A 19,147-nucleotide genomic window follows, 5' to 3' on the forward strand; every position below is an offset into this window, starting at 1 on the left:
TCCTTCCGCCTCAGCCTTCAAAGTAGCCGGAATTACAGGCATGCGCTACCATGCCCGGCTATTTTTTTGATTTAATGTAGAGATGAGGTCTCGCTGCCCAGGCGGGTCTCGAACCCGCGGGCTCAGGCAATACACTCACCTCAGCCTCCCAAAGGCACGGGATTACAGGTTGAGCCACCGAGCCCTGCTCAACCCACTTTCTTAAGGTCGCCCAGGAGATCCTGGAATCTCTTCTGAATGTTTCAGGCGACCGCAGGATCCAAAAACCTACCCATTGATTTGTAACCTACCACGAGTCGGTGCTGAATGTAGCTACAGTCGAACCAGGATGATTTGGGATCCCGTGAACGGTCTGGAGACAGCAAGAGAAATGTGGAGATGGCCCAGGTGGCTTCTCAAACCTGGCAAGGATACAACCCGCATCTTCTACACTTGCAATTTCCTACATTTGATTCCAGGGAACCTTTAGCCTCCACTGATGGCGTTTCTCTTTCTATCTCATCCACCCGGGACTCATTCATTCTATCTCCTTTTCACCTAGGAGATTTCGCCCAAGGCCACTCAAACAAAAGCCGCTTGATCACGCTCATTCCTGACCAAGGCAACCCAATATCCAGCAGCAATCTGCTCAGGTAAGCCTTATTTTCTTGCCAGTTTATCATAAACCATAATAAAATATGAAACACGGTGTTTGCAATATGCCAGACATGATTCAAAGTGTTCTCCGAGAATTGACTTATTTCATCCTCGTAGCAACCATATGAGCCGTTTATTGCTATGATTTCCATGTTAGAATTGAGGAACTAACTGGGTTCTATGGCTCAACCTATAATCCCAGTGTTTGGGAGGCTGAGGTGAGTGGATTGCCTGAGCCCGCGTGCTCGAGATCCACCCAGGCAATTTGGTGAGACCTCATCTCTACAATAAATTAAAAAAATTAGCCAGGCGTGGTAGCGCGCATCAGTAGTTCTGGCAACTTGGAGGGCTGAGGCAGAAGAATCGCCAGAGCCCTGCAGTTGGAGGCTGCGGTGGCCGGAGCGGCCACTGCACTCCAGTCTGGGCAACAGAGTGAGACTCCAACTCAAAAAAAAAAAAAAAAAAAAAATGTATTTTGGCCGGGCTCGGTGGCTCAGCCTGTAATCCCGTGCTTTGGGAGACCAAGGTGAGTGAATTGCCTTAGCCCGCGGGTTCGAGACCTGCCTGGGCAACTTGGCAAGACCTCATCTCTACAATAAATCAAAAACTAGCAGAGCGTGGTAGCGCACACCTGTAGTTCCAGCCACTTGGAAGGCTGAGGCGGAAGGATCGCCGGAGCCCACAAGGTCGAGGCTGCGGTGGCCGGGAGCAGCCACTGCACTCCAGTCTGGGTGACGGAGTGAAACTCCAACTCAAAAAAAAAAAAGAAAGAAAGAAAAACAAATGTATTTAAATAGATATCAGGTCTCACTATGTTGACCAGGCTGGTCTCAAACTCCCGGCCTCAAGTGATCCTCCCGCTGCAGCCTCCCAAAGTACTGGAATGACAAGCATGAGCCACTGTACTCAGCCAGGAAAGGATAATTCAGACTGTGCAGTGATTTACAGTGTTGCAAGAGCTACATTATGGAGTTCCCAGTTGTTCCATGTGAGTGCAGTGAGCAAGGCAGTAGGGACCAGAATGGGGAAGGCCATTTAAAAATCCAAGTTCATGACTGGCTTTTATTGTGCTACAGGAGATAGAGAACATAAAGTTCCATCAGTTTAGTTACACTTGCTCAATAAACCACAACTCTAACTCTTTTTTTTTTTTTGAGTCAGAGTCTCACTCTGCCACCCAGGCTGGAGTGCAATGGCCCGCTCACAGCCAACCGTAGCCCTGACTTGCTGGGCTCAGTCAGTACTTCCGCCTCAGCCTTCCAAGTAGCTGGAACCACAGGCGTACACCATCATGCATGGCTAATTTTTGATTTATTGTAGAGACAAGGTCTTGCCAAGTCCCCCAGGCTGGTCTCAAATCCCTGGACTCAGACAATCCTCTTGCCTCAGCCTCCCAAAGTGCTGGGATTACAGGCGTGAGCCACAGCACCCAACTAATTCTAACTCTTTATAGAACTTTCTCTATCGATAGGATACAAAGCAATGACATGCACAATTATAAGTAAGTTACTTCTGAAGCTCAATCAAGAACTTATACAGCTTTAAATCTTTGGCTACAAGGTTTTAATTAAAATGGCAACTTTTAATTAGATCTCTCTCTCCCTCTCCTTTCAGTTGTCATGCCCAAACTCTGAAACTCTTCTCACTACTCTATATAATAATTCCTGTTAACCATATGTTGTTTGACAGCTCAGTAATAGCAAATGGAGGGTACTTGTCCTAACCTGACTTGGATTCTCTCCTTTTGATGTGGAGCATATGTGGAGCAGTCAGCTAAATACAGGTCTTATCAATAAGATGGTTTGACACTTGGCTTTTTACTTTTGTCTTTATGCCACTTACCATATGGTAAAGAACTAGTTATAGAAGGCAGTCTTCAAACTTGAGCTTGAATCAGTGGAGTTTTCATGAGACATTTCCTCTTGTTTTTGATTTATACATTGCAAGTTTTTATTATGTAGATTTTTAAAAACATGTTCTCCAGCATATAAACTTAGTTAAACCATTCTTTTTGTGTTGCCTTTAAAAGTTTATATTCAGGCTGGGCTCGGTGGCTCAGCCTGTAATCCCGCGCTTTGGGAGGCCGAGGTAAGTGGATTGCCTGAGACCGTGGGTTCGAGACCCGTCTGGGCAACTTGACAAGACCTCATCTCTACAATAAAAATCAAAAAAGTAGCCGGGCGTGGTAGTGCGTGCCTGTAGTTCCAGCTACTTGGAAGGCTGAGCGGAAGGATCACTGGAGCCCAGCAGGTCAAGGCTGCAGTGTCCACTCCACTCCTGTCGAGGTGACAGAGTGAGACTCCATCTCAAAAAAAAAAAAAAAGTTTACATTCATACTTAAAAGTACTTGAAGGAAATAAATTTTAAAATAAAAATCTTTTGTTTTTCCTCACCACCAGTCACGATTATTTTTAAAGTATTTTCTGCTTAAAACTAATTAAATATCGGCTAGAGCATATTACTGTTTTTTATTTAAATAGAAGTCTTGGGGCCCAGGTATTATGGTTTTCTTTGATATTCACTATTACGAGTTACAAGATTAGAATAGAAGCTTGAGTCACTTTCAGTGTTTAATTGGGTAGGGGTTCTTCTGTAATGAAAAGGTTAAACAGGTATGTAATAATATATCTTAATTAATAGTGCACAGATAAAAGATAAAGGGGAAGAGAAGAAACTGAGGAGTAAACTTAACCAAAAAAAAAAAAAAAGCAGGGGGTGGGTTTTTTATAAGATCCTGTAATTGTACTTCATAGATAACTTAGAAGTGAAAATGTTTATTTTATGATATATTTCTATGGAGTAAGATGTGTGTTTTGTATTTTAAAATAATGAATTTGGACAATATTTATATTCTGGGGCACTACATTTTAGGAAAATGAAAAGCTAGAAGGAGACATAGGAAAGAACACTAAATCAAATATGGAATAGTCAGATGGCATCTATAAGGAAAGATTAAAAGGATGTAGAATTAACTGAGAACCATATTTGAGAATATGAAGGAATAACCTTAAGAGCCTGCTTCCCCCAAAAAACTGACAAGAATTTTATGAAGGAAAAAATAAAATTCTGCCAGAGACATTTAGATTATATATGAGGAACAATGTCTAGAATTTAAGATTGACTAACAATTGCAGCATGCTACACATAGAGGAGATCATGAAGGAAGTCATGTGAAAAGAGACTTACATGTAAATCATTGCATTACGAAAGGGTCTATTCTCCACCTCTACAAGAAATACTCAAAGGGATTCTAAATACTGAAACAAAAGATGGGAATACACCAGTAGAAAAACACTGGAAACATAAAGCTCACAGGGCTTATGGAATACTAACACAATAGAAAAAAATAAGTAAATAAATAAAACAACCAGCATGATGAATGGAATGCTACCTTACATGTCATTATTAACCCTGAATGTAAATGGTCTCAGTGCCCCACTAAAAAGATACAGACTGGCAGAATGGATTTTAAAAAAAAAAATTCAAATATCTGCTGCCTTCAAAAGACCCATTAAACATACCAAGACTCCTATAGATTCAAGGTAACGGGATGGGAAAAAATATTCCACACAAACGAAACTAAAAACGATTAGGAATAGCCATTCTTAAGATATCAGAATGGCTGATATTATATATAATATTAACAACAGTAAAAAAAAACAAAAGATGGTTATCATATAATGATAAAGGATTGATCCAACAAGAAAATATAAAAATATTAAATATATATGCACCTAACACCAGAGCCCCAGCTTTATAAAAACAAGTTCTACTAGACCTAAAAGAAGAGATAGACAGATACAATAATAGTGGGAGACTTAACACTTTACTGCCAGAAGTAGACAGATCATCAAAGGCAGAAAGTCAACAAAGACACATTGGAGTTAAACAGGACCCTAGAGCAAATGGAACTAACAGACATCTACAGAACATTCCACCCCCAAACCAAAGAATATGCATTTTTCTCATCAGCTCATGGGACATTCTCCAAGCTAAACCATATGATAGGCCACAAATCAAGTCTCAATAAATTCAAAAAAATCAAAATCATATCAAACATCTCAGACCACAGTGGAATCAAACTAGAAACTAAATCCAGGAAGAACTTGTGAAATCAAACAAAAACATGGAAATTAAATAATCTGTTTCTCATTGATTTGGGGGACAACAATGAAATCAAATGTAATGGAAATTTTAGAATTCCTCAAAATGAATGACAACCAAACAAGTTATCAAGCCTCTGGGATACAGCCAAAGCTGTGCTCAGAGGAAAATTTACAGTGCTTAAGTTTTATACAGTAATTATATAAGATTGACAACCTAACGTCACTCCTGAAGGAACTAGAAAAACATAAGCAAACCAAACCCAAACATAGCAGAAGAAAAGAAATAATGACAATCAGAACAGAACTAAATAAAATTTAAATTTAAAAAACAATACAAAGGATCAATGAAACAGAAAGTTGATTCTTTGACAAATAGACAAAATGATAGACTTCTAGCTAGGTTAATTAAGAAATGAAGAGAGACAAAATGATAGACCTCTAGCTAGATTAATTAAGAAATGAAGAGAGAATATTCAAATTAGCTCAATCAGAAATGAAAACAGAGACGTTACAACTGATGATAGAAATACAAAAGGTCATTCAAGACTATTATGAACAATTATACTCAAGCAAACTGTACAATCTAGAGGAAATAGATAAATTCTTGGAAACACAACCTCCCAACCTTGAATTAGAAAGAAATAGAAACCCTGAACAAGCCAGGCTCAGTGGCTCAGCCTGTAATCCCGCGCCTTTGGGAGGCTGAGGTGAGTGAATTGCCTGAGCCTGCGGGTTCAAGACCCGCCTGGGCAGCGAGACCTCATCGCTACAATAAATCAGAAAAATCAGCCGGGCGTGGTAGCGCATACCTGTAATTCCGGCTACTTGGAAGGCGGAGGCTGAAGGATCCCCGGAGCCCAGCAGGTCGAGGCTGCGGTGGCTGGGAGCGGCCACTGCACTCCAGTCTGGGCGACAGAGTGAGACTCCAACTCAAAAAAAAAAAAAGAAACCCTGAACAGACCGATAATGAGTAGCAAGATTGAAACAGTAATTAAATGTCTCCCAACAAAAAAAAAGTCCAGGACCTGACAGACTCACCACCAAAGTCTACCAGACTTTCCAAGAACTGGTTCCAATTTTTGATGCTATTCTATAAAACTGAAACCTAGAGAATCTAAAGACTCCTTCAAAGACTCCTAGATTTGACAAATGAATTCAGTAAAGTTTTAGGATGCAAAATCAACACACACATGGCGGTAGCACTGCTATACACCAAAAATGATCAAGCTGGGAATCAAATCAAGAACTCAATTCCATTTACAATGACAGCTCCAAAGCTGTAATACCCAGGAATATATTTAACTAACGATCTCTACAAGTGAACTGTAAAACATTGATGAAAGAAGTTGTAGAAGACACAAATAGAAAAACATCCCATATTCATTGATTGGAAGAATGAAATTGTTAAAATGACTATTATAATCTACAGATTCATCACAGTTTCTATCAGACTACCAATTTCATTTTTCACAGAATGAGAAAAAACAGGAGGTATTGTGAAGAATCAGGGTAGGAGGATAACCAGGACTAAGGGTGCCTCAAAAGCCAAAAGGAAGAAAATTCTAGGAATGGGGAAAATAATCAGGGATATACAGAGTCAACTGGGAAGAGAATGCAGAGGAGGCTTTCAGAAGTGGCAGCTAGGAGGCTGTTATTGATCATGAAAAGAACATTTTCGGTAATGTCTTTCTTCACCTTTCATTGGGCCTGATTCTAAGCACACACAAGGACTGTGCCATGCTCGGTGTTTTGTAGTTTACCAAGCCTTCTTCAGTGGTGACTGCCAACAAAAGCAGGCTCTGGATAGAACCCACCTCCAGGCTCAGATGCGTCCTCAAACTCCAGTTAGCCCAGTAACACCTGTCATTAGGACAGCATGTCCCCTAAAAAGAATCCCAACAGTTTCATAGTATCATCTTTGGCAGTAACTACAACCAGCCTTTATAGTTGACCAAAACCATAGTAGGCTGATAAAATGTTATGATCCTGCCTCTGATTCATCTATGCAAGGAGATAGATAGCCTCTTGCTACAGAGATAATATAGAATTCAGAAAATGTCCAGGAAGCAGCCAGGCTGGAAGAGTGGGCAGAGAGTCAATTGCTAGTACGTAATAAAACATATTACAGTAGATGGTACAAGGAATCTGGAAAAGATTGTGCGTAGACCTTATTTACCTTTAAATGTAAATTACTTTGGAAGTAGAAGCAAACCATAATTATCTTGAATGAATTATTCATAAAATTATACTATATATCAGATTTTCAGGGTTCAGCATTTTTTTTTTTTTTTTTTTTTTTTTTTTTTTTTTTTTTAGAGAGCAGGGTTTATTGAGAGAACAGAAAAGCTCCCACAGTGGGAGGGGACCCAAGGGGGTTGCCCTCTTTCTTAATATAATGTTTGTTATGATTTTATAACTTCTCAAAAACATTTTTAACTTTAGTATTCATGAACCTGGTTTCTAGAGAAGGTAATTTTAAAGACAAAACACACTGTTTACATGACTCTCCAAAAGTAATCCACTGAATTATTAATATTTAGAAGTGCACAAGAACTATTAATAGTACCTATTCATTTAGATGTCACCTAACTCCCCAAAAAATGTGTCAATTTCTAACTCTTAGAAAGTTAAGACAGCCAGCTCTTTATATCCATGAGTTCCATGTCCATGAATTCAACCAACTGCAGATCCAGAATATTCAGGAAAAGAAATTGCGTCTGTCCTGAACATGTACAGGTGATTTTTCTTGTCATTTTTTCCTATACAGTATGAGAAATATTTACATAGCATAATAATACCAGTTAGTTGTTATAAGTAATGTAGAGATGATTTAAAGTATGCAGAAATACTCTGCTATTTTATATCAGGGACCTGAGCATCTGCAGATTTTGGTATCTGCACGAAATCCAAGAACCAATTCTCATGGATACTGAGGGACGGTTGTGTCATATAGTTCTGTAGACATTTACATTCTGTTAAGGACTGGGGCGGAGTGGGGGGTCTTTTCATTAAAGATTAAAAGGGAAATCAAGGAAATACATAAATAAAGTTAAAGGAAATCTTGTTGGCTAACTTTCCAAGAGTATAATTATGTAGCAGCTTGGGCCTCAGTGTTAACAACAGTCAGGAAATCCTGGCTCCAGATTCCTGGGGTTTGCTATCTATTTGATGATTTGCTGTGGAAATCTCTAGGAACCAAGTTGATATTCCTGTCTTCCCCAGACACGAGACTTTGTGTGATTTCTCTATCAGCATTTCCTTCTGCCTGCCAACTACTTTCCATCTGTATATTTGTAGTCCCTTAGTTCTCTAAAGCAAATTTAAATCATTCTATTTCTTCTGCATGTTGATTGAAGGCTCAGCACAAATCAGGCAGGCAAGTAAAAATTAAATATACAGAGTACTCTATAGCCTACAATGAACAAAGAATGAAAGCTGGCATATCGGCTAAGAGCTTGAGTTTTTGAGATTAATTATTTGGATTCAAAGCCGCAACCTGCTACTTACTACCTTTGTGACCTTGGGTAAGATATTCCTATTTTTTGTGCCTTTATTTCCTCATCTGTAAAACAGAGGTGATAACTACCTTCCTTAAGATCACTGTACAGTTAAAGGAGCTAATTCATGCTTAGAATGAATACATAGTAAGTACTCATAGGTGGCACATGGTAAATGTTAGTTGATATAATCATTCTCATAACTGATTAAGAAGAGCTATTTATCTACAGTATCTCATTTGAATTGTGTAATAATCTTTTAATACTTAAATACTATTAGCCCCATTTTATAGAAGACCCTAAAGCTTTAAGGTTCAACTTGCCCCAAATCATACACGCATTCCTGCTAGTGCTAGGATTAGAATTGTGTTGTATACATAGTTCCGTAGGTCTTACTGTTAGACTAAGGAGTGAATAGATTTCATCTCAAGAGCCAGCTCTAAACAGTTGAAGTGGTTGTTCGGAGGCCTGTTTTGAGAATTCTCAAAGCAGGTCCAAGGTCATTAAGCAAAAAAAAAGCCTCACTGAGAGCAGTATTTGCGATGGGCTCAGGTGCATGGAATAAGAACACATAGTTGCTTTCCTTTTTTTATTTTTCCCCCTTATAATTAAAGTTTCTCATGAACCCTAGTTTTTCTTTATAAAAATTTTAGGTAAATTTGAACACATCTTGTAATAAATGTATTAATTTAAAGAATCATTTTCACCTTGTAAGTTTGCTAGAGACGTGTCACTATTCCTCAAATATTTTGCAAAATTTTTGCAAAAAAAAAAAAAAAATTCTTTTCTCGTATGGGCACACAGATTAATTGGGTAGTCACCATTTCTAATTTTAAGGCTAAGTTTGGGAATTTGGTTAAGGACATTTTTAGAAGTAATCAAGAAAGCCTTGTTTTCATATATGAGCCAAATACTAGTCTCCTTGAAAATCAGAGAAAATGCTTGGGATATGGCATATAGATACCATTTTAAATACACAAAAAAAGCTAGGTTTCTATGGAGTTGACATATTTGATCTGCCTGTCCTGGACTTCTTGGTTTTATTTTAGCTAGTGTTATCCCATCCCTAGTATTTTTGTTTTGTTTGTAGAGACAAGGTCTCACTATGTTACCCAGACTGGTCTCAAAACTCCAGGCCTCAAGCAATCTGCCTCCCTTGGCCTCCCAAGGTGCTGGAATTACAGGTGTGAGCAACATACCCAGCAGTATTTTTTGGTTTTATTGAACCAAATAGCAATATATATTTTAAATGTCGACATCACCAAAGTATAGGAAAAGCCAGAGTTAGCTTTTAGTTTCCACCTTCTCAGGAAAAATGGCCACACGTCTCTAGATTTATGTAGGCACCTAGTTTGGAAGACTTGGGTAGTCCTATTTCCCAGTGTGAACTACCTTTGGGAAATACCTGCAGACAAAGCTCATGAAGTCTGAGAACTTGGTACTTCATCCCCTAGCTATAAAAAAAAAAAAAATGCAGGAGAGAGGGGACGAAATGCACTATAGAGGTTACCCATATAGAACTCTGTATTTCACTGGACTGTTGAGGCACCTAGTCTCCAGATCCTGCTCAGATAGCTTTAGGGGTAGAGAGAACATACCATTTCCTCCAGAAGTCTTGGCCATCTTTGGGCAATTCTGATAATTTTTTCCTTTTTTTCTTCTTTCTACATGAGATGGCTAAGCAAGGAAGAAATCTGTCTCTCAGAAAACGCTTCTTATTCCACCTGGCTCCTGTGGAACTCATCTCTGACTTCTTGAGCTTTACTGATTAAAATCCGAGAGCTATTTGATGTGCCCAGTAGCAGTAACCAAGGTTAAATAAGCATCTGGAAGAACTCTTTGGGAAGTGTGAAACTATTTAAGGAAAAAAGGATTTTCTCCCAAAAAGCTTTCCACGAATGTCACTTGCAAGCACTCTGGGAAGCATATGCTCTAGAGAGAAAAATATTTATGAAAAGTAAGGACCTTTAATCTTTGTAATTTGATTAGATATTGTTACATTTCAATGAAAATTACTTTTAGGATTCCATTATATGCAATCAGTCTTTATGAGTATTGACTAGAAATGGTTAGAGAAAAAAGCATATTGTTCCTTATGAAGTTGTTATTAAGTGCCTTATCAAATGTAATTCATTTATTTAGTGTTTTAAAAATTAAAATGTTAAGGTTTTATTCAAAAGGTAGTCTTGCTTATTATTTATTGTCTTTTTCTGGTGGTATAATCCAAACATCCATTATAAATTATGTTTTTAAAGCAGTTCTCAGCTCTGAGTTCCTCTCAGCTCTAACCTCCCTTCCTCAAATAGAAAGAGTTCATTTTCTGAGCAGAATTGTAGTAACTTTTGCTAGCATGATGAAGAACATGTTATGAATTCAGGCTTTTATACTTCTTTCTATATTTCACAATGTTTGGTCTTTCAATCTTCTCCTGAGACTTCTCTTCTACTTTTATTGGTAAAGTCTTCTCTCTCTGGGTTTTTGTTAAATCAGAGAGACCTTATTATCCTTATAAAATCCTCTCTGCCATGTTGAAGATGGGAGTCTCTTAGCTCTTATTCTCTCATGGATATACATTTAGAATTTTTGGTTGTTTCAGGCTGACCCCGATTCTTGGCATTCAGAAGCATTCTCAAGAAAATGTGGTGTTTACACGGTTTATAGCCACCCTGCTTGAAGAATTACATCTAAAATATGAAGACCTTGAAAGTTTAACCCTAATATTTAGAACCAACTGTTAACCAGAGTGGTGAGTTGAATTGTGTTTTACTTTGGTTTTTTTCCTTCACTTTTTGACTGTGTGGATTCTTTTTTTATATTGGAAATTGCAGAAACCAAGTACAGACCTCCAGAAGCCTCCAGCTTGCTAAGGAAGGACAAGATGTCCCTTAGTTCTCAGTTGCTTCAGTCATTTCCTGTCTATTCTTCTTACTTTGAGCCCTATCCTTGTTGCTATTCCTCCTTTGTAGGCTATAACAGTTAGTACTGGTTTTTGCAGCCCAGGAAACTCCCCATTATCAGTTTCATGCTCAAGCCTAGGCCATCCCACATGTCCCATCCGATAAGTTTCTTCCCGGGAAGTAACAGTTGACTTCAGCCTAGCTACTGTAGTGATCATTGTGAATATCCTCTTCTTACTACCCCTTCCGGTGAAACCACCCCCTGCCAGCCAATACTTTAGTCATTTCATGTGCAGATAAGCAGGTGAATTTACAAGTCTGGCTTTGTTGAATCCTGACCCTGCTCCCAGATACATAACCCGCTCCTACTATCCCACGTCCTTGCCTCTTTCAGAACTGCCCTTCAAAATATTCCCTCCCTTGTCCTGCCTTAATCATAACTCTCCATCTTTTCCTTTCTTCTCATTTCACACAGTCCCAAAGTGCTCAGATGTATTGATTTAATGTTATAACTGAAGAAATGAGAACCCCTCTCTCGGGGAGCATTTTGTTTTCTTTTTTTTTTTAATTTTGCTTTTTAAATGATAAAAGCAATACAAAGTATTATATAAAATAAAAATTAAGCAATACAGAATTGTTTATATAATAAAAAAGAAAAATTTCCCCTTCACCTCTAATTCCAATCCTATCTTCTTCCCAGAAGCACAATTGATGTCTATCATTTAATATTTAATTTTATTATTTAAATTTTTATTAAACAATCTTGAAGAAAATCTCTAAATATACAGGAAGAATATTTGAGAGAGGTATTTGGGCAGCTAAAAAGAATATCCCTTTATTATTTTTATTTTTTTTTATTTTTTTTGAGTTGGAGTCTCACTCTGTCTCCCAGACTGGAATGCAGTGACCACTCCCGGCCACCGCAGCCTTGACCTGCTGGGCTCTGGTGATCCTTCCGCCTCAGCCTTCCAAGTAGCCGGAATTACAGGCACGCGTTACCACACCCGGCTGATTTTTTTTTATTTATTGTAGAGATGAGATCTCGCTGCCCAGGTGGGTCTCGAACCCGCGGGCTCCAGCAATCCACTCTCCTCAGCCTCCCAAAGGCGCGGGATTACAGGCTGAGCCACCAAGCCCAGCTAAACATCCCTTTATTAAACTTGCTTGAAAATAGAATAAAAGGAATTAGCACCTTATCTGCCTCCCTAGTGACTTTTTCAGGGGATTCTGCTGCCCTAAGGACCCTGTAAAGCAAAGAGAGTAAGCTTAGGTTGTCCTGTATAAGTATAGCATTCAAAGGCCCTTAAAGAGTATGGCAAGAAACAGGGCACAGTGGCTCACACCTGTAATCCCAGTATTTTGGGAGACCGAGGCAGGAGGACTGCTTGAGCCCAGGGTTTCAAGACCAGCCTGGGCAAACATAGCAAGACTCCATCTCTACAAAAAATCAAAAACTTAGCCAGTCATAGTGACACACACCTGTAGTCCCAGCTTCTTGGGAGGCTGAGGCAGAAGGATTGCCTGAGCCCAGGAGATTGAGGCTGCGATAAGCTGTGATCATGCCACTGTACTTCAGCCTGGGTGACACAGTGAGACCCGGACTCAAAAAAAAAGAATATGGTGAGGTTGCAGAACTGGAACAAAGCAAGGATGCCAACTTTTATCGCTCCTATTAAACACATTACTGGAAGTCCTTGCCAGAGCAATCAGGCAAGAGAAAGAAATAAAGCATATCCAAATTGGAACAGAAGAAATCAAACTATTTCTGTATGCTGACGATACGATCTTCTACCTAGAAAATCCTAAAGATTCCTCCAGAAGACTCCTGGACTCGATAAATAAATTTGGTAAAGTTTCAGGATCCAAAATCAACACAAACAAGTCAGTGGCACTGTTACACATCAACAGCAACCAAACTGAGGATCAAATCAGGTTCCATTTACAATGGCAGCCTAAAAGCTAAAAATACCTAGGAGTATAATTAACTAAGGAGGTAAAAGATCTCTACAAGGAGAAATACAAAACTCTGACGAAAAAAGTTGTAGAGGACACAAACAAATGGAAAAACATCCCATGCTCATGGATTGGAACAGGCATGTCCAACCCATGGCCTGCAGGCCACATGCAGCTCAGAACAGTTACCAATGTGGCCCCACAAAATCTTTTAGCATCATGTGTTTTTTTGTTTGTTTTTTTTTTGAGTTGGAGTCTCACTCTGTTGCCCAGACTGGAGTGCAGTGGCCGCTCCCGGCCACCGCAGCCTCGACCTGCTGGGCTCCGGCGATCCTTCCACCTCAGCCTTCCAGGGAGCCGGAATTACAGATATGTGCTACCACGCCCAGCTGATTTTTTGATTTTTATTGTAGAGATGAGGTCTCGCTGCCCAGGCGGGTCTCGAACCCACAGGCTCAGGCAATCCACTCACCTCAGCCTCTCAAAGGCACGGGATTACAGGCTGAACCACCAAGCCCGGGTAGCATCATGTGTTTTTAGCATTTATTTTCATCGTTACCCCACGTGTAGTTCTGTTTTTGAAGTTCATAATCACGTCTTATTCATGACATTGTTTTTTGGTAGTATATATGTTTGTGAGCAACTGTTTTCAATTATGAAATACATGAAGAGCAAAATTCAAACAAACATTTCTGACAAGCAGCTTGAGAACTCACTAAGAATTGTGAACACTTCCATCAAACCAGACGTTGGTAGGTTAGTTTTACAAAAACAAGGCCAAATGTCCCACTAGTTTTATGTTGTTCTCATTTTTCTAAACTTTATAATAAAAAATATTAAAAAATAAAAGAAGCTTTATGTACATACACTAACTATATTATATAATTTATGTGCGGCCCAACACCACTCTTTATTAGATGTGGCCCAGGGAAGCCAAAAGGTTGGACACCTCTGGATTGAAAGAATCAGCATTTTTTAAATAACCATATTACCCGAAATAATCTACAGGTTCAATGCAATCCCTATCAAGCTACCATTGTCATTTTTCACAGAGTTAGAAAAAACAATCTTATAATTCCTATGGAACCAGAAAAGAACCAGAATAGTCAAAGCAATCCTAAGCAAAAAGAACAAAGCTGGAGGCCTCACATTACCTGACTTCAAATTATACTACAAAGCTATAGCCAGTACAGCATGGTACTGGTACAAGAAGAGACACATGGACCAATGGAGCAGAATAGAGAATCCAGAAAAAAACCCAAATACCTATAACCATCTGATCTTTGATAAAGCAGACAAAAATATACAATGGGGAAAGGGTACCCTATTCAATAAATGGTGCTGGGAAAATTGGGTAGCTACATGATGAAAAATGAAACTTGATCCTTATCTCTCCCCATATACAAAAATTAACTCTAGATGAGTCAAAGTCTTAAATGTCAGACCTGAAATCATAAAAATCCTAGAAGAAAACCTAGAAAAACTCTTCTGGACATTGGCATAGTCAAAGAATTTATGACTAAAGCCCCCAAAGCAAATACAACAACAAAAATAAATAAGTGGGACTTCATTAAACTAAAAAGCTTCTGCACAGTAAAAAGAAATAATCAACAGAGTAAATAGGCAACCTACAGAAAGAAAGAAGATATTTGCAAACTATATACCTGACAAAGGAGTAATAGCTGGAATCTACAAAGAACTCAAACAAATCAGCAAGAAAACGGCAAATAACCCCATTAAAAAGTGAGCAAATGACATGAATAGACATCTCTCAAAAGAAGATGTACAAATGACCAGAAAACATATGAAAAAATGGTCAACATCATTAATCATCAGGGAAATGCAAATTAAAATCACCATGAGTGGCCATTATTTAAAGGATAGATGCTGATTCAGATACAGGAAAAGGGAACATTTATACACTGTTGGTGGGATTGTAAATAAGTACAACTCAACAAATCGCTATGGAGATTTCTCAGACAGCTAAAAGTAGATCTACCATTCCATCTAGCAATCCCACTACTAGTTATCTACCTAAAGGAACGGAGGTTGTTATACAAAAATGGTACCTGTACTCGAATGTTTATTGCAGCATAATTCACAATTGTAAAGATGTGGAATCAATCTAAATATCCATTCGCTGATCAGGTGGATGATGAAAGTGTGGCATATACTGGAGGTGCCTAAAAAATATATACACATTTAAAGAGATGTTCGCCATAATCAGAAGTGTCTGGACACTGATGGTAAGGTAAACACTTTGAGCACCTCCTATAATTGCAGAAGTCAAATGTGACTTGTAGTCTTTGTTAGCGATATATGTTGACTATTACAATTTTAGTATAGCTTTTTCCTTTCTTAAAATGTATACTTTTGTTGGCACCCTCTGTACATATCATAGAATACTATTTATCCATAAAAAAGAATGAAATAATGTCTTTTATAGAACTTGGATGGAATTAGAGACTATCATCCTAAATGAAGTAATGTAGAAACAGAAAACCAAATACCACTTGTTCTCACTTATAAGTGGGAGCTAAACTAAGGATCTGCAGAGGCAGAGAGAATGGTATGATGGACACCTGTCAGGTATAATGTGCACTGGTGTGGGTTGTAGGTACATTTAAAGCCCAGACTTCTTCACTATTCAATGCCTCCGCATAACTAAAAACTATTTGTACCCCCAAAGCTATTGAAATAAAGAAAAAGAAAAAAAGAAGGAACATGGTGAAGTTGAAGTGTTTGTTTTATTAAACATGTGATCCAGAGACTTGAATTAATCATGCTTCTCGGTTCATAACACCTAATATCTATTGGTTAAAAGGTTTCTTGTTCAGGCAGGCTGAAAGCAGACAATGCCTAGCCAGAAATCCTTCTAGACCTGCTTTAACGAATACATACCAATTAAAAATTATTTTAATTAGCATATTTTAAACTTGTACAGATTACAGATGGTGTTAAAGTCATTTCAAGGACTTTCAACAATAGATATTTTAAGTGGACTTAACAATTCCTCTGTGATTAGTGTTCATTTGCTGAAGTAATCAAAGGTAAACCTGGCCCAGACTTTGTCAGTATTACAAGGGATTATAAGTTAATAAGGCCTCATTACATAATTTTCCACATGAGAAATGAAGATGGTTGTGGGTAGGTAGAGTTTTTTCTGTTTGCCTGATTTTGGTAAACTGTGGTAGAGTCATTTAAGTCTAAAGATTTGAATGTCTAGTAATCTTTCCAAGATTGCTAACTGATATATGATAATATGCTTTCAGTTGCAAATAACAGGGAAAAAATCCAGTTCTGACTAACTTTCGTTATGGTGGTAATTAGTTATCTTTTGCTACAAACAAATTACTCTAAAACTTAGTGGCTTAAAACAACACACATTGTTTAATCTCACAATTTCGGTGAGTCAGGCATAGTTGAACTAAGGGCCTCTGACTCAGGGTCTCTCATGAGGTTGTTGTTAAACTGTCTACTGGAATTGCAGTGTCACCTGAAAGCCCAACTGGAAGATCTCCTTTCAGGCTCACTCATGTGGTCGCTGGCAGGGTGTAGTCCCCGACAGGCTGTCGAACTCAGTTTCTCACTATGGCCTGGAGCTTCTCCTGATGCCTGGTCATACGGTCCTCTCCATAGCGCGTCTCAATATGGCATGCGGCTTCCCTCACAGGAGCAAGTGAGAGCGAACACCCATGATGCAAGCCACAGTCTTTTTGTAATTAATCTCAGAAGTAGCATCCCATCACTTTTGCTTTATTCCTTTAGGTAGAAACTAGTCATTAGGTTCAGCCTATACTCAAGGTGAGAGGATTGTATAAGGGCATGAATACCAGGAGTCATCGACCACTGGGGGGCATCTTAGAAGCTGTCTACTAGTGGGACAAAATTATTCAATAGTTGCAGTTTTATATATAGCATATCATACTGTCCTGGTGAGAGTCTTGAACTTCACATAGATTGAGGACACCCCTGAACCAATTCATGGGGCCCCAGGAATGTTATGTGCAAACTCAGTCATTCTGGCAAGGGATTGGGGAGAGAGAAGGAATTTCCAGTTGACCTAGCTCAGTCAGAGCCTGCCCCTCGGGTTGAACATGGAGCTGTTGCTACATAATGGAGAAGAAGTGGGATGGATACCGGGAAGACAACAGTGTCTACAACAGCTGGCAAAGTATCTTACATGTTTTATTCAAACTATCCTTCTTTGTTTCACAGATATAGTCCATGAAGACAGAATAGAAGATGAACCCTTAGTCCTCATTTTTGGAATTCTAACCACCCTGATGGTCTGGAGGTGACTGACAACTTGCTTTATTCCAAGACAGACCTTTGCCTCCTTAGGTTTCAACCCTCCCCCTCCTAGTCCCTCAGTTCCTAACTGCAGAGACTGACTTCCCCAGATAAAAGAGAACCCTAACTCCATCAAGGATAACCAAGTCTCTGCATCCCTAGCTACAAGATACAGTATTTTTATTTGAAAATGAAAGTTGAAGTATTAAGTTGAAACTTGAGTGAATATTCAAGAAAATATAATGATCTTTCATTTTTCTGGATGATTCTAGCCATCATATCAGTTGACAAAAAAATTGAGAAAATTATCTGTTTGGCTTTCCAATCTAAACTCTAGATTCTGAAGAATAGCAAACAATTACATCAATAAATGCAATTTAATAGGAAGCCCTTTGAAAATCTACTCGTCAAGCCAGTCTCAGTGCCTCAGCCTGTAATCCCGCGCCTTTGGGAGGCTGAGGTGAGTGGATTGCCTGAGCCCACGGGTTCAAGACCCACCTGGACAACTTGGCGAGACCTCATCTCTACAATAAATCAAAATGAGCTGGGCGTGATAACGTGTGCCTGTAGTTCCAGCTACTTGGAAGGCTGAGGCAGAAGGATCACCAGAGCCCAGCAGGTCGAGGCTGCGGTGGCCAGGAGTGGCCACTGCACTCCAGTCTGGGTGACAGAGACTCCAACTCGAAAAAAGAAAAAGAAAACCAACTCGTCATTCTTTTAAACTGACTGCTGTAAAATGGTCCTGAGCAGCATGGTTAACCTCACAAGTCCAAAACAGGAGAACCCTGGAAATTTCTAGACTCAAGAAAATCTTTAAAATGGAGTATGTAGTTTGTTTTCAGGAGAGACAGTCTCTATAATTTAGATTGCTTTTCAAAGTGTACATCAAGCAGGCAATTTGGAAGGACCTCTAGAGCAGTTGAGGGGGGTCTCAGATATTTTAGGCCAAGAAACAAGATGCTATCAGATCTGTACTCTTGGGCAGTGGGAGAAATGGTAGCTGCTAAAGCCCAACCCTGGAAAGGGGTCAGAAAGCAGTCAGGTGGAATGGGGGGCTCGGTGGGAGGAGGTGGGGATTTGATTTCTCTTCTAGGCTCTGCCAGGTATTAGCTCTGTGACCAAGTCTCCTAAATTTTGTGGACTTCAGTTCTGTTCTCTGTAAAATATGGCTGTAGACCATACAAGCGCTATGGGAAAGGACTGCAAAAACTACAACTCCATTCAGACTAAAGTTGTTGTCACCCTGTTCTTCTGGGATACCTTTGACATTTCTCTTTCCTTTTCTGACCAGATGAGGGTTTAACCACAACAGAATATCACAGTGCATTAGAATTGATCAAGTTCAGCAAGATCACAGGCTACAACAGTCAATATACAAAAGTGGTGTTTTTGTATACTAGCAGTGAAAATTCCAAAAATGCTCAGGGGTTCGAGACCAGCCTGGGTAACTTAGTGAGATCTCATCTCTACAATAAATCAAAAAATAAGCCAGGCATTTTAGCATGCCCCTGTAGTTCCAGCTACTTGGAGGGCTAAGGTGGAAGAATCACCTGAGCCTAGCAAGTTGAGGCTGTGGTGGCTGTGAGCAAAAGGAGAAACTTTTACACTCCAGCCTGGGCAACAGAATGAGACTCCAACTCAAAAAAAAAAAGAAAATTCCAAAAATGATATGAAAATTTTATTCACAATAGCACCAAAAATAATTAAATATGTAGGCATAAATTTAACAAGAACAGTACAAGACTTGTATGGTGAAAACTATAAA

The 19,147-nt window shown here is 39.1% G+C and overlaps 1 protein-coding gene across 1 annotated transcript in view; it reads left to right on the forward strand.

Moving 5' to 3' along the window:
• The window catches only part of RPAP2 (RNA polymerase II associated protein 2), an 87,472-nt gene extending 69,852 nt beyond the window's left edge, over positions 1-17,620 (forward strand). Inside the window, 2 exon segments of the mRNA XM_021711514.1 lie at positions 10,836-10,985; positions 17,308-17,620. Of these exon segments, the coding sequence (XP_021567189.1) occupies positions 10,836-10,977 (142 nt within the window). The 3' untranslated portion in view covers positions 10,978-10,985; positions 17,308-17,620.
• The last annotated feature ends 1,527 nt before the right edge of the window (positions 17,621-19,147 follow it).

Source organism: Carlito syrichta, unplaced genomic scaffold (genome assembly GCF_000164805.1).
Source record: "Carlito syrichta isolate Samal-C Ts95f unplaced genomic scaffold, Tarsius_syrichta-2.0.1 Scaffold302330, whole genome shotgun sequence".
NCBI classification, from domain to species: domain Eukaryota; kingdom Metazoa; phylum Chordata; class Mammalia; order Primates; family Tarsiidae; genus Carlito; species Carlito syrichta.